General features: G+C 39.6%; 1 protein-coding gene across 1 annotated transcript in view; it reads right to left on the bottom strand.

Moving 5' to 3' along the window:
- Positions 1-3365: 3365 nt before the first annotated feature.
- The window catches only part of WDFY1 (WD repeat and FYVE domain containing 1), a 28151-nt gene continuing 15345 nt past the window's right edge, over positions 3366-16171 (bottom strand). The window contains exons 6-12 of the mRNA XM_075507344.1: positions 15765-15877; positions 13277-13403; positions 11550-11655; positions 9060-9161; positions 8155-8285; positions 6995-7103; positions 3366-6278 (exon numbers count right to left, since the gene is read on the bottom strand). Of these exons, the coding sequence (XP_075363459.1) occupies positions 6219-6278; positions 6995-7103; positions 8155-8285; positions 9060-9161; positions 11550-11655; positions 13277-13403; positions 15765-15877 (748 nt within the window). The 3' untranslated portion in view covers positions 3366-6218. The remainder of the gene's footprint in view (positions 6279-6994; positions 7104-8154; positions 8286-9059; positions 9162-11549; positions 11656-13276; positions 13404-15764; positions 15878-16171) is intronic.

Genomic DNA, 16171 nt, shown 5'->3' with positions numbered 1-16171 from the left:
TAGGAGGACTAAAACATCCCTCATTGCCTGTAAGCATGCTTATATTCCCAGCATTTCTTCTCCATAAAAGGACTGTAATGAACACAATTTACAGCCTTGTTTTCCTCTTTTAGATAATGCCTATGAGATCAAGTTTTAAATGGAGTGTCCCAGAGACACCATTTAGATACATGCAACGTTTCTTTACCCTTAACAGAAATCACCCTGACATTCTCCAAAACCTGGAAGTACTATTGACAGTCCAGTTGATCCCAGACCTTCCCTACCAATCACCAAGATTAAAAACTCTGGTGTCCACCACTTAGCTGGGACACTGCACAGTCAGGGTTGTAAGAGGTAATGGCTTTTACAGTATTCTCTTCCAACCTGCAAAGGCTATAGCAAACAGACAAGCAAGTTATGGCTGCATTGCTATGGGTGCTTAATGGGATGGAGTCTTGTAACTGAGGATGAGGTAATGGGTTGTTTCCTAAAAGACACTCACCTTCCACATCTGCCTCAGTCATCCTTAATTCAGCCACTGCAAGACCAGCTCATTCTTACAGATCAGGAGGCTCAGGCAGGCGGTTCAGCTGTGCTTCAAGAGCTGCTATCACCTGTCTCAAGGAGCCAAACTCCAACGTGGACATGCTGCTGTGGGGGAAACGTGGAGAAGGAGCCATAAACTAAGAAAGAAGGAGAAATGAATGAGAACAGAGAAAAGACAAAGGACAGTACTAGAACAGAAAAATAGCTACGGCTTAGCAGCAACAACATGAAGGAATATTAGCAAGCAGTGCCCACTCTTGATCAGCAGCACAGGGGTGCACTTCAGTTCATGAAAACTTAAAAGGGTTTTGACAGATACATGCATACAGATACATGCATATAGATTTTGAGAGCAGCTGAAACCATAAGGAAAACAGGCTTCAGAAAGAAAAATCAATATAGATAGTGAGAGTCATGGCATCTTCTTTATTTGAAAGACAGCTATAGTAGCAAAGCTAGGAGCAAGTTAAACCTTATTCTGCGTCTTTCCCTATAAACAAGGTAAAGGGGAGAAAAACATGCACCTCCGTAACAATTGTTATTGCAAACAGGTTTCCTGAAGAACAGGGTGATATAAAGCATTTCAGAGGAAAAATGGAAAGACCAGATATAAAAACACAGATGGGAAATCCTACAGTCAACCTGTATTTCTACATAAATTTATCTTGGTTTTGAGCTGGATAAATGCTGAGAGACACCTAAGCCTCTGGGTGTCTCACAGAAAGCATGATTCATAGCACACCAGAGCCTTTGTAAACAAAACTGACAGGACTTACTAATTCAATTATAACAGCTAGATGTAAGGCAACTCATGATATCTTTGTGACAAAAAGCAGTTTAGGAATGAATGTACCAAATATTCCGCAGACAAGCCAGTCAATCCCACCCAAATTAGTATAACACATTGAGAGTAAGTCAAAGAATATGGTTCAACTTCTCTGTGTGAGCACAGATTATATAGTAAAACTGGTAAGAGGCCCTGGGTGCAGAAGTGAGTTGGAGGGCAATTAGTTATGGCAACTCTGAGCTGCCTGTATGTTGGGGGAAAAAGGCTCATGCTACAGAAGCAGAAAGCAAAGTTTCTAATGACCCCATATATTTCAGTTTATTATTTGATAAAATATTTTATATTTAATTTTATGAAAAATAAATTGTATAGATTTTATTACTGATATTATTGATACTGTCTTCCATTGCCAAAGTGATAAAACCAGTAACGTTGTCTTTGAATCTGTTCAACTATTAGCTTTTACATATTAATAGAGTTTAGTAGACCACACACAGCTGCCTAGAGACTATCCCCTCACTTCCTCCAAAAGGGCAAAAAACTTTGCGGGATCATTTGGTAGCAGTCACTTAAGAGATCATTGAGAAGGCTTGCCTTATCCCCACGAAAGAAGCAGAGAAAGCCTTCAAAGGCCATGTTGCAACTCACTGAAAGATGGTTAGTTGATAATAAAAATTTTTTTTTAAATGTTAAGCTGGCAGAAATTAATCATTTTCTGTAGAGTTTGATCACTGTATTTCACTTTTAACCAGGTCATTCAGCACTGAGGACTTCATCTACAGAGACAAAAAGCCTTAGAAAGCTTTCCTTCTGAAGTATGTAGTAGTAAATCTGATGAACATAAAAATCTGTCCCTTTCCTGCATCTAGCGTATTCTAAATCTCTCCAATGAGCAAAGTCAATGCCACACCAAAAACCACATTGCTAAGACCTGCCACACAGCTTATCTGAAATTTAAATTAAGTTTGTGACAAAAGGAATGTGAGAAGTGATCAGCTATGCATTCTCCTTTAGAAAACCAATACATGTATTTTAGTGCTTTCACTACAAGGACACCATCTGCAGTTCCCAAACATTTTCAAACTTAATTAATCTAGAGTCCATAAGCCTTATTTAAAACACTCTATAAGATGGTCTACACAGACATCTAAACAGGCTTTTCTGACTACAAATCAGTAACAGCTTCATTGTTTCCAGTCAGACTTTGTTGGAACTAGAAAACAGGGTACTTTGCCTTGGGAAAGGTGAGAAGTTTAAGCTGATCAAGTGAGATGTGTCTTGTTAAAAAAAAAAAAAAAAAAAAAATAGTTACAGTATTATATACCATGAAGGCTACTCAGTCACCCTTCAGAGGTGGAAAGAGTTTGTGAAACCCTTCCAGATTCCTTCCATTGCTCCTGAATACCATAGGGAGCAGTGAGCTACACCACATGCTAACAGGCCAACATTCAGGCATTCCAAGGGTTACAAAGCCAGCCAGTGCTGTATTTGAGCCTGTGAAGGCTGTGAGTAACTGTGAGGGATAAGGATGCTTCCCAGGTTGTCCCCATCCTTTCTCTGTGAGAAAGGATCATGAGACAAGTGTAACCACCTCCTGTGGCTGCAGTTTGTGTTCACTGTATATATCATATTGTAGACCCTGCTCATCCCATCCAGCATAAATTAGTATTTCTCTAATACCTCAGACAGGTCCAAGGGATCTCAGAGTATCAACCCCTTCCCTACGTTGTAAGAACCTTTGCAGACCTTTGAAGGGGAATCAGATGAACCAGGGAAGAGGTCTATATGAGCTGGCAAGCAGGACACAGGATAGGGTTATACATCCCTAGCTGGGACCATGCAGCAGGTGTTTCTCTCTCAGCTCACTGGTTCATCATGGGCCTTTAACCCCACTGCTGCAGCTCATTCAGCTCCAATAAAACACATCTGACAAGTTCTCCCACCAACATAGAATTTGGACATGGGCCATGTAAAGGAGGAGCCAGAATATACAATGGGGATTGTGCATTCACAGAATGGAAGAAGAGATGGATCATCCAAATAGACTAAGTGAATATCAAGAAATATTTTATTGTACATGTAATCAAAGTTTAAAAAACAGACAAGAAGGAGCAAGGGACAGATTTATCTAGCATCTCTTAACTATGCAGGGTACAGAAATACAACTAGTAAATAATTACCACATATTAGTACCCTTTGCTGCCCTTCCCTGCACCAGTGAAGGAGGTTATACAAGCGAGATTGGTAATGCTTCAAATCAAGCCTTCTCAGTAATTGCACACTTGAGCTGACATAGTTGAAGTATGTTCAGTTTCATGAGAGAGTATGTGCCTTCAAAATAGTTGTTTTTAAACAAAACCACTATCTCTTTAGTGGTTTGTAAGCATTACTGATTCAACACCAAGAGTATACTTAAATGACTAATGATTTAGCAGCCATAATTGTCTTGTTATATCTGAACTGACACTATCTTTAAGTATATCAATTATAGAAAATAGATTCCTTAGGTTTAACAATATGTAGTAGAGAATATATTATCTAGTGGCAAAACCGTAATGTAAAGAAGCAGAGGAAGTATTCACAGGGAAGGGGGTGAGCTGCATGCTGAGCAGGGGGCACATCGACTAATCAGAACTAAAAAAGCTGAAGCTCAGGAATGCTAGCTGCAAAGGAGTTACACCTCAGTATCATTGGTGTGTTTCAGAACATCTGGTTTGAAAAATATGTTATTCATCCCACATCTACATCAATCTCCCAGCTTAACTCATGACCCTAGATCCTCCTTACCTACCACAGGAGGATCTTAAACAGTTCTAGCAATGTAACTCATGTTCTGCCTTACATGCTGCGAGTAAGAAGGCTTTCATTCTCTTCCAGAGCAAGATAGGAAGTAGTCTGAAAGTGAATGCAGAGCATTATCAGGGCTTATTGACCCCTTCAACCATTCAGTTCCCTTCCTAATTTACAAGGGTGAAGGCCTTCAGAGCAGAAAGCTGCAACTTTTTTCCAGTACAAGCTGATTTTCTCTCAATAGCTTAGAAATAAGCCTTCACAAAAAACATAGGCTATACAGCATGTAGCGAGGGATGAATCAAATCAGTGTGACAAGTGCTAAATCCCAAATTGAAGGCAAGACAAGGTTTGGGATTCCCACAAAAGAGGGATTTGTTTATTCTTCAGTGGCCCAATAAGCCTAGCAAATTAAAAGAGTCTTTGCAAAACTTCCAGAGAAGGCCCATGGAAAGGCAGACAAAGCCAGATCCAAAATAATAGTAACTAACATATTCTGGATTCTAATGCCCTTTGGAGACTATCAGCTTTTTGGCTTAAAATGCAAGTGAATCATGATGTATTAACGATACCACGATCTTCATCTATTTCAGCCTACAGCATGGTCCAGTGCAGTTATCAGTGTCAAGTTACACACCTAGGACTTGAATTCACTAACACTCATAGCACCACTTGATTGTTGCTGTAAATAAAGACAGTCTAACCCTTAAGTCCTCTGCCAGAAAGAGCCTATTACCTTTGATAGTTGTGCAACGCTACCTATTCCAGGCCAGCTGACCTACCCACATTTTTTGTGCTCACACATATGCATCTGTGTTCAGAAAAATCTGAACAGCTCCAAGCTTAAACTCTGTGACATATTACCTTAGCTTTCAAAGTTTCAAAATAAATTCTTCTTACAGTGTTCAAATGTAGGAAATTCACACAACTGACAGACCGATTTATTGACAATATCTCAATAGTTATTTCCTGCGCAGGCCAACCGCACAGGCATAAAAGCCTCCCAGCTCTTCATACTTCTCAGCTTTAAAACAGGGAAGGACCAATATAGAGATCTCAGGATTAACAGACCTAGGTGCAGGGAAAAAAGCAGTTGTTCTGTACCTCAGTAATTATTGCTCAGTATTTATCTGTTTTAAGCAACACCAAGGCAGTATTTGAATTTATGTTGCACTTTGAGACAGGTTCCCTACCATTAAAGAAACATCAGCCTTTCCACAGGAAAAAGTCTCTAAAATTTAGCTGGCCATTTTTTCTTAGCCATTACATTTAACAGGCAGATTTGCTTAGCTTCCCATTCTAATAGCATTATAGAGTTGTCAAAGTATACGGCTCATACCTACGGCCTGTCTTTAAAATAGAATACCTGGGCTGCATGTTTTCGTAAGAACTACAGAAGTTTATTAGCTATGCTAAAACACTACTTAAAGAGCCTAGAATTGTTTGAAGACTCACCAGCTACCTAAACGGAACAGCTGTCCCACAAAAGTGGTTTCACTAATAACTGAACTTGAAGACAAACACTACAAGAAAGCCAATAAAGGAAATCTTGTGTGATAAAAGATTCTCTTACTGTCTCATCTGAAAGAAGCTACCTGCCACTTAGAAGTATCTCCTCCTTCCATAGGAATAACCAACATACCTTTTGGAGGCAGTTTAGACAGTGACTGCTCAAAAGTATTTCTACAGAACTGCTTTTTGGAAGAGAGAATAAGTTATTTTACTATTTGCACAAACTGAATTTACTACACTAATTTTACTCTGATAGTGTTTTAGCTACAAGGTATCTGTACAAGATATATCAGCAGAGATAGCACATTGTTAACACTACATATGTAAACCGAGAAACAACAGGTCCTTTCATCAAGGTGTCATATTGCAGGTAAGCCATTTTATGTTAGTCCAAGAGGCTGCAAAACTGCACTTCCGCACCAAGGAGATTCCTGGTGAGCCCAACAGAAAAGCCGTGCTCTACAAAGGTGACTGTCCATCCTGGAACAGCAGCAGGAGAAGAATCAAGCAACCAGTGTTTGCAGTAATATTCTTAAGAAGGATTCCATTCATTCGGTGCATATTGCTGTACATAAGGTGCATAAACCTGTCAGGTATGAGATCAGCGTGAAGAGAAGCCAGTTGCAAGGCTGCAACCAACTACTGGTGTCATGTCCCAGATCTGGAAGAAAATATTGTGGAGAATTACATAGCATTATTACAAGACCTAAGAGGTATTTCTGTAAGAGACATAGAAGCAAACATAAAGTCCTCCCTGGACACAAGGTAACAAATCCTGTTTAAACTATACTTGAGGAAAATGTCATAAAGAGTTACAAACCAAAAGCCAAACTTAGGGCTTAAGAGAATCTTCTAGCAGTTCTCTGTAGGTCTGTTTTAAAAAGTGCTATGCAGTTTGTTATAAACATGCTTACAGAAAAACAGGGACAGACTGGAACAGTTCTGACATGCATGGCAGATGTATAGCTTAATCACAGCAACATTCTACACCAGTCCGATTTCCATGTCACTGTCTCATAACCAGGGCTTTTAGTGGCAATGCTCCAAGAAGCCAGGGAGCTCAGAGTAAAGGACACCTGCACGTTTCATCACGTCTGTGTCTTTAAGGCCACTGGCAGATTCTCCTACTGCTGATGCCTGCTTTGTTTGTCCAGAGGACACCAACAGTAATCAGTTCTGACAGTTGGACTCCATACAGTAGAGTTACAGGTCATTTCCTCATTCAGCTGCAGGAAGAACAGTCTGCAACAAATACGATTCTTGCTGCCCACAACAGTTAGCTTTGTAGCAACAGTTGTCAGAAAGAAAAAAGTATATACAAACATTAGTTCTCTATTAAATATCTCTAATAAATGCAGGAAAGAGGTACATGAATACCTTCACAATCCGGTCGCTCCCACAAGTCACCATTAGCCCTCTGGAGATGTCCATGGACATGTGTGAAATGTTGTGTTTTCCTTCATGAAATGTTGCCAAGGAAGTACGGCTGCATGAGAACAATTCCAATGAAAGCCAGCCATCAGATGAAGCTGGATGGCATCATTATAGCAGTGCAAAATAAACTTAGAAGAAAATTAAGTTGCTCAAGTACTAATAAATCAGTCCTGAGAACTGCAGTGCCATATTAAAGGGGACAGAATTAAATTAGCAAGTCATACTAAGGCATTGCTTGTGTAGTTATACAGGTGTGACGTTTCCTGGTTGTCTGCAGCCTGACTGTTAATAATACTAGAGCAGAAGTGGGACACTGCATTAGTAAATAATTCTACCCTTGGTTATAAAGTCAAGCTCAGCTACATTTTTTCCTGCTGGCTATAGTGAGTCAACTAGGACACAGCACCTCCCTTTCAAAAACACCCAAACAAACAAAACCCCCCACCAACCAAAGAAACCAACAAACAACAACAAAACAAAAGAAACCCCAAACACCCCCAAAATTGGCATCTGATTACTTTGGTCCTTTAGCACTGCAGGTGTCCAAGGTGACAAGACAGTGAACAGTTAAGTGCTGTTCATATCAAGATAAAAAGGGGGTTCCTTCATTGCTAAGAAGAGTTTAATGAGACAGCAAATGATGTTTAACCCAATATGCTTGCATGGAGAAAATCACATTGGGCTGTGAAGAATATTCCCATAGAAATGGTTTTCAGTAAGTGTACATGAACTAATGCACGTACACCCTGGCAGCTGTGATGCATTGTCAGGCACCCATTTAGCAATTTTAAGTGCAATCAATAGCCTTTACCTAAACAGAAATCTTGAGACAAGTATGTTTCAACTCGAGATCTGGGCTCATGGAAAAGAAGAAATAAAATGGATAAAAAAAGTGGTAATACCACATCTGATCCAAATCAGCTTGCACAGCCAGTTGAGGGATCTCTGCCATTGTAACGCTTTGAGTGCCCAAGGCAAAGGTGGCCTATTAGCAGAGAGTCAGCTTGGCATGTTTGTGTAGCATTGTGTGTGGATGTGGAGCAAGCACAAGTGTTTCCACACCTCAGCAGTATTACTCTAATTTATTACTCCTTAATACTCACTCTTCATCCTTGATTGACTCAAAACAGGAATCACAGACGCGGACCTGGAACTCGAATCCCATGATCGGGTAACTTGACCGTTTGGTACTGCACTTGCCACACACTGCTTGCCCACATTTTCTGCAATGATGCTTCATGGATGAAGAAGAAAACAAACAAACAACTATATTGTGCCACTCAACCACCTTACCAAGTGTTCACTGAACAACAACACTTCCGTTTTGCAACCTGTTAGGAAGCAACCTGTTAGGAAGTCTTCTGTTACTTCAACCAAAGACCAAGGACTCTGGAGTTGTGAACAGTCTTGTTGGCCACTAATGGGTTTACCTCCATATTCGCCCTGTCCATCCTCTTCTCCTTTTGCAAGCTCCTTCTGGGAGCAGGAGAAAAAGAGGGTTGCACAAGCAACCAAGGAAATAACAGTCTAAGAAAGCCAGAAACAGATGAGTGTCTTGGTGCCTGTCCAGTCCCTCCAAAAAGAAAGCTATCTGGAAAGCTTTCACGTTCTAGCCCAGTAAGAGCAGGGCCATCACTGCTTCACTGAACTGAGTGCCCTACAACATGTTAGGCTGCAATTTGCTCAGTTATTGGGCACTGTGTGCCACTTTACACAACACTTGAGGATTAGCTGTCCACAGCTCCAGTGCACAGAAATATTCAGAGAAATTCAACAGAGCACTCCCAACACAGCCTGCTTTGCCCCATGATAGAAATTTGATGCAACACTTCCCATAGAATTTGGAAATTTCTTAGCGCTGCTTAGAAGCTGTGACCTCTCAATAAACCCTCACTTCAAAGAAGCAAAAATACCAACAGTTTAAAAGATCTAACAGCTTTAGTGGTTTTCTGTTTGCATTTTGCTTAAGTGCTGAAGTACAGCTAAGCATTCAAACCAGTGATCTCACCTGTCTCAACCCTAATGTCTTTGTGTCCCACATTTGCTTTATATTCCAGAAGAAAGGTTGTTCACACTTCTGACATGAATCACTTTCTAGCCATTGAGGAGCCTACAAAAGAGCAAGAGATGCAAGCAATCAGAATTATTTTTCCTCATATGACAGCCAAGGAAGTTTGTTTTAAGAACCAAAAGTAAAGTTTTACTTGGAAAGATGCCCTATCTCAGCTCTGGACATTACAACAATAGATTGCCTAGGGTATAGTACATAGGATGTTTAGTACAAAAAACCCCAAACCCAAGACTACAGTTATGTGTTACCTACACACCTCCTATACTTTTTAAGCCCACAGCAGTATGTTATGTTACTGCCTTAAAAAGAAAACTAATTCAAGCATCTAAGTTATTAAAGTTGCTGCAGGCATTCAAAGACTTCTGCTCTGGTTGCCTAGATGATTTTTAAGGGCTAGTGTAATCCAAGTTGTAGAAATTATAAGGCAGTCATCCCCTCTAAGAGGGAGCGTCCAGAAGTAAATTCTGGAAGTAAATATCTTTTCTGCTTCCCTAGGATTGCAGTTTGAAATAATTAAGAACTCATCTGCATTTTCCATCCTGCCCACATCTTCATTAAGCATCCCTTCTCCCACCCACATATTTTTCCTGCCATAAATGGACTAGGCCAAATGAAAATAGTTAGATCTTTCACACATTTCAACACTCTCAGATACTTTAACTGAGCATCCTTGTAAGGGGTAGAAAGACAGGCACAATATTTTTAGTACATAGACTTGAATTAGAACATGTATATTCTATACAACTTTATACATCTGATGGAGGAGTCTCCCTGAAACCCAACAGGAGGAAAGCTGGAACAACAAAGAAGCTTTTCTCCTCAATTCACTTACATCCATTGTTGACAGTAATAAAACAATAGTATTGTCAGTTGTACCACCATCTCGCCATGAATATTTATTAATACCAGATGTCCAGTTCCTACATCTTCAGCCTTGATTGCATCCCCTTCCTTCCCCCATGCTAGTGGAAAATATTGTAAAGAGTAGTAGCAAGTCCAGTGTGGGCAGTGGGGAGGAGAGTAGAGGAAATGAGTTGCCTCTCCACCAAGTCAGATGTTCCATATTGCTTCTTTCAGTTACTTACAATAGTAGTTTTCACTTAATAGTATTTTTGAGAAGACAATCCACTTTCTGGCTCCCTCTAACAGAGAAACAGGATATCTTCCTATTCTTTTCATCTTAATTTCAGGCATTAAATAGGAGGTAAAAACCTGCTAACACTACCAACACTATTACCAACATACAGTTGGAACTGCCCAAGATCAATAGTACAGCTGTCAGTGGAGTTACCATTCCTTCTAATCAAGAAAGTCTGTCTTCTAGTCTTATATGCATTAGTGCATATTTGAAGATACCCTATAACATGACTCACTGGCTAATGCTTCAGAGGCAGTATGTTCATCATTCTTCAAACATTTAGTTTCTTTGCTTTTGGATTGGGCTTGATTATGTTTTTCCAGTGACTTCTGAGACATCACAGCTCTTCTAAGTTAACCATATTATTTTAATTGTATTAAAACTGTCTATTATTTAGAAGATCCCTTAATTATTGCGTGCAGATCCAGAACAGAAACGGCCACATCTTGTTTTCCCAATGGTATTATAGGTCAATTCCTTGCAACTACGAAGTTTCATAATACCACAGAAGTTTTAAAGAGAGATCATCATGCTGAAAATGTTAGGAGCATCACATACAGCATTTAGTGTGTTTAAGGTGACAGCTCAACACACGTCAGAGAACAGTTCTTAATCATGACACTTGCATTTAAGGCAAAGCAACAAGGCAAGAAAGTCTAAGCCTTAAATGGGCTTTATGGGGGCAACCAAAACTAACTCCTATAATTATGGTTTAACCAAAGATAGTAGTAATATACATCTTTTCAGCTCCTATGATGGATATGAACTTATGCAGGAAGAATGTGCATGGCAGGCTCAGTTGCTGTGTACTGAGGCCTTTAAAAAAAAAAGTTGTCTGAGGACTGAACCTCTACATTCTGAACTGCATCTCAAAAAGAGCATCTCACTTCTTTACCTACTTTGACATGAGTTGAGAACTTATTTCAAGACTGTTGAAGCACAGTCCATTGGTTTCTCTACTGCAAAAGCTTGCCTGCTTTAGAGTGTTCCAGCAGCAAGGGCTGTAGCTATTCCAGTGAACATGTCTCATCGAGATAAGACTCTAAGCAGTCCCAAGCCTGTCCTGCACTTCTCCTGTTCTGGGAATCCACCTACTACAATGCAGTATGGACAGTCAGTAGAATAGAGCAGGTTTTAATAATATCATTCAGCTTTAAAGTTTCAGGCAATGTGAGGAAAACAGCCTGCAGAACTGATTAAGCAAAGCCACATCAGCCTCTGAAAAGGGGAAAAATAAATAAATAAACAAATAAATAAATAAAAATCTTTGACCTAGGACATGATCTTACCTCTTCTCGGCTGATATCCATGTTCCAAACAGCAATTCCCCCATCAGCTGAACAAGATACAAGCTGTCGTGTCAGCTGGATGTAACAGATAGCCTGCACCTTGTCACTGCAAACAAAGTAGACACTATTTACCCATAGGTATTTAAACAAAGCTTAGTTTCCCAGTAAACCCCGATTTATCCTTGTAAAGCTACCTAGGAAGCCAAAACTGATTTCCAAACACTTTGCTAAGACTACTAAGTAGAGCTATGAAGATGAGTGAACAGATGCTGTCACCTAAGCACTACCCTAGCATCAGGATGTTGCTTATAACAGTGTTCTTACAGGCTTGACCAGAATACCAGAGGTACAGTTCCATGTTAACATTTGCTGGCAGTAAGCATTGACAGTGAGCTGGGTGTCAACTGGCTCAGAGTGTGCGTGCAAATACTATTCTGTGTTGGCAAGGAGAGCCAGTTATCAAAACAGAGACAACTGGAAAAATAAAGAGAAATATTTGTTTCAAGGTACAGCTAGGAAGCAGACAAAGCTTCCACTTTTGCTAACAAATCACAGTAAGTAAGTCTGTAGCTGCAAAGCAAAACATGCATTCACCAATAAAACAGTTTAATCCTAAATAAAGTCATGACAAAATAAAAGTCTACCCTAAGAAACTAAACAAAGGATCTCAACAGTATTAGACTGCTTTGCAACACCTAAGCTGAATTAAAAAAGCCATTCTGCTTCACAGAAAAACTTACTTTCCCATTCAGTATGAAGTTTGATGCTAAGTGTGATGTTTGAAGAGAAACTAACAGTGTTATAAGTCTTCACCAGGACACATGATGCAGCAGTAACAGCAGTATAAAGTCCTCCAGTCACTGACTTCGGTTACTTTTTTGTAACCAGTACTCTATTATTAGTTCTTTAGCCATAAAACTAAATCCTCAAGATTTAACAAGAGTTCTAGGGCTAAGGCTATCAGTCTTGATCAAAGGTGGATGGAGGCATCTATGGAATTAGACAAGAGGAGAATGCACTATACAAATACATCTTTAAACATAAACAAGATCTCTACTACCACTGCATTTCTAAGTAGAATATATCTTCAGTGGTGAACTGCCTGTCAGACTGAATTGAGGCCCTAGATTTAAAAATGGCAGCTAGTGTTGTGTCTCTGTAAAAATAAAGTTGATTAAATACAGACAACTAACTACCTAATCCACAGAATAGTGGAGATGTGACACGCTCTTCTGAAGTTGAGAGACCACCCCTGTAATTTAGCCAATCAGTTTATCACCTCACTGATAGAAAGAGACAGAGAACAGGAACATATTGAAGCTTATTCTACATGGGTACACAGACATGCTTATACATTAAGTTTCTAGCCCCACCCTCACAGGCAACTCAGTGAAGTATTTACAATACAGAAGCATGCAACTTTTACATAATGTCCAAGCAAGATGATTCAGGATTTTTACCCACCTCTTTCTATAACCTACTTTTATGTTATATTCTTATTATCCATGGTTTAGAAGTATCAAACATGAGCAAAAAAAAAAAGATTTATCAGTAATGCTTTCCTAGTACTGATTATCCTTCTTCCCCCTCAAAGGCCTCAGAGTTCTGGAAAAAGTTATTTTCTCCATTATTCACAAAGATTCAAATATCTTGCCATGCTATTTAGTCTTCCTGGGACTCCGTGTTCATTACAGAACATGTAGGAAAAATAAGACACCGTTACATACTGATGTCCCTGGAGCAGCAGTGTTCTCCCCTTCCTTCCACCAATATCCCACATGATAATGCTGTGATCAGAGGCACCTGAGAAGAGCAGTCGTTGAACAGGATCCCACCACAGGGAAGTAATACTTCCTAGGAAAGAACATTCTGTAGTTAGATCTAAGGGAGCCACTCCCCAACACAGTGATGCTCTTCTGGGTCATTAAAGTGAAACCTGAGGTACTCCCTTACTACAGTAACAGATATTGAAAGCCTTAAGGCAAAGGACAGCATGCAACAGCAAGATACAGTCCTGCTAGAGAGGCAAAGAGCATTTGACAACAGAACGAAACATCCCTAAGAAGAAAGTTAGATGCAAAGCATAAGCCAGAAAGTTCGAATTACTAGCTTTCTGCCCCTTGTATTTAGGTAGTTGGTTTTAAGAGTCGGCAGGCTGCTATGTGATCTTTGGAAGATGAAAAGTATTAAAACTTGCCAAGCAGAGACTAGTACCTACAATACTAGTAGGTATCTGTATCTACAATATAGTAAGGTGCTTGGTCAGTGGTTGCAGGACAGCATGCAGTGTTCACAGGTAAACCAACTCCCTTACATAACCATTTACAACCTTAAAATAGTTGGAATAAGAACCTAAGTGACAGTTTCACTGCTGTTCACAAATCTGGCCACTACTTACTAAATTACAAAGCTAGATTTCAGAAGGCCCAACCTGGCTGTGCAACTCATTAGTCAGACATAGAAAGAAATTAGTCATCTGAGAGTAGCAGCCTTATACTAAACCCATTTAGGAGACTAAACCCTTTAGGAGACTAAAGAAGTAATTTTGTCACTCATGCCACCTATAGTTTTGAAGTTGCAGGAACATTTTATTCCCTTACAGACATCCTTCCCTTCAAAGCATCCTTCCATTGCTCAGTTGTCATCAAAAGCCTTGTAGTCTGAAAGCAAGATGAACGGTAATTACAGCCCAAATCAGTCCTTTCCAGCTCTCTGGAGCAAGAGATTTTTCTTGCCTCCTTTAGGGCTACACTGTTTTCAGACTGACCCATTTGGGAATAGTTGTCTCAGAAAACAGTGAGCATCTGCACCATAAAAGGCAGTTTGAGTATTATCTCAGCATTACAAAGAGTAGGCTGTTAAATATGGAGAATTCTGGAATCTGACTCTTGAAGGACAAGCTCTAAAACCATTTAAACTGCAAAGCAAACACTGCTTGCTTATGAAGTCACAGTAAGGCAAGACCTAGAAAGGAAACAAGTCAGACTTCTGAAGCCTGGCAAACACAGCTGCACTCAAAGAAGAACTAGATGCCATTTAAGTTTAGAGTTACTAGGCCTTGAGAATATTACACAAATACTGTGGAGGGAAAAAGTTTACACAGAATCTGTTTTGCTTTTAAAAAAAAAAAAAAAAAAAGGAAAAAAGATGAAGTAGCTACTATTACACCAACTGAAGAAAAACCTGTTTCTGCCCCTCAAATTTAATCATCTTTTATACTAGATCAATTCTTGTTTTGAGGATCACAATCCCCTTAGGGAACTTCTATGTAAGCCAAAGTTGTCTGCTATGTGGACAGCACACCAAGTTGCTGCTTGGAAGCCCACTGCAACTCAATAGACAGAATATGCACTATACATAGTGCCACATCGAGACATACTGCTTATGGGACATACAGAGACTCATGACACAGTAATTCATCCCTACCCAAATGCAAACTAGTCAGCTGATTAGAAAGTTGACAGTACCACATGGGAAGAGGCATTAAGTCTTGTTTATTTCTCTCAGCATATTATTAAATGACACATTCTTCTGTGATTTGCATTCTTGCTCATTACAGCAGACAGTGGCTCATATCATGTTACAGACTACTTGGTTCTTCATTTGATGTAAGGACTTCAGCTATATGACACAGGATGAGACATTTGTCTTTGACTAGACGGTTTTGATTCTAAAAGGCTCTCTAGATTTCCTGCATATAGCTTAGTTTCAGCTAAACATAGGAAACTCAACTAGAGTTTCATGAAGACCAACCAGAACAGCAAAGTCTGCATTGGGAAGAATTAAGTGGCTTTTTAGAATCTAGATTGGGGGTTGCTAAAGCTGCTTTAGGTATTATTATAGTACCACAAGATCTCCGGGGGGGGAGGGGGAAAGTAACACATTCTCGTCCTTTCTTTTCAATGTGAAGGAGGCTAAAGGTGGCCATCTAGTGGATAACTTGTGTTTAATTGAATGCATATGTTTACCTTTATTTTTCAGCTATCATAAAAATACCTGTCAGTATTTATAAGGTTAAGATAGCAAGAATGTGTCTGTTCTTTAAGAGATAGTCATATGTACAGCTTTGAACAGCTTTGATAACTACTACCCAGCACCAGTTGTTTATCCAGTATCTATCCTTAAGAGGTAGATATCCAACTGAACATCTCACCCCGATTACAAAGAGGTACTATAATCTGGGTCAAGTGGAATTAAGAGGAAGAGTGAGTTTACCTTCATGCCCTTTGAGTGTTGTGATAACTGAGCATGTATTCTGCTCAAGCTTCAGGAGAGTGATCTGTCCAGAATAATCACCAACAAATGCATGCTGAGTTTCATGATCATATCTGAACACCAGTCAAGGAGAAGCCTCATTTGCTCTTAAGAGTATGTTATGGGACTTAAACATAGCACAGCTGTCAGCTACAGAGTCTAAACAAATTGGAAAAGAACATTTTAATATGCCAGATAAATATTTACATAACTACTTCTAAAGGGGTTGGAGACTGTAAGAGTTAAACCTTTTTCATTCCTCTCTTCACCTCACACTTCCCTACATGTGCAAGTAAGACAGCATGGAAAATAAGTGAGAAAAGTTTTAGAAAGCCACTGGAGAAGCCATGAGATAATCCATCCCCTAG

The sequence above is a fragment of the Mycteria americana genome, chromosome 7 (genome assembly GCF_035582795.1).
Source record: "Mycteria americana isolate JAX WOST 10 ecotype Jacksonville Zoo and Gardens chromosome 7, USCA_MyAme_1.0, whole genome shotgun sequence".
Classification (NCBI taxonomy): domain Eukaryota; kingdom Metazoa; phylum Chordata; class Aves; order Ciconiiformes; family Ciconiidae; genus Mycteria; species Mycteria americana.
The sequence above is the reverse complement of the archived record's forward strand: the minus strand, read 5'-3'. Positions and strand labels throughout refer to the sequence as shown.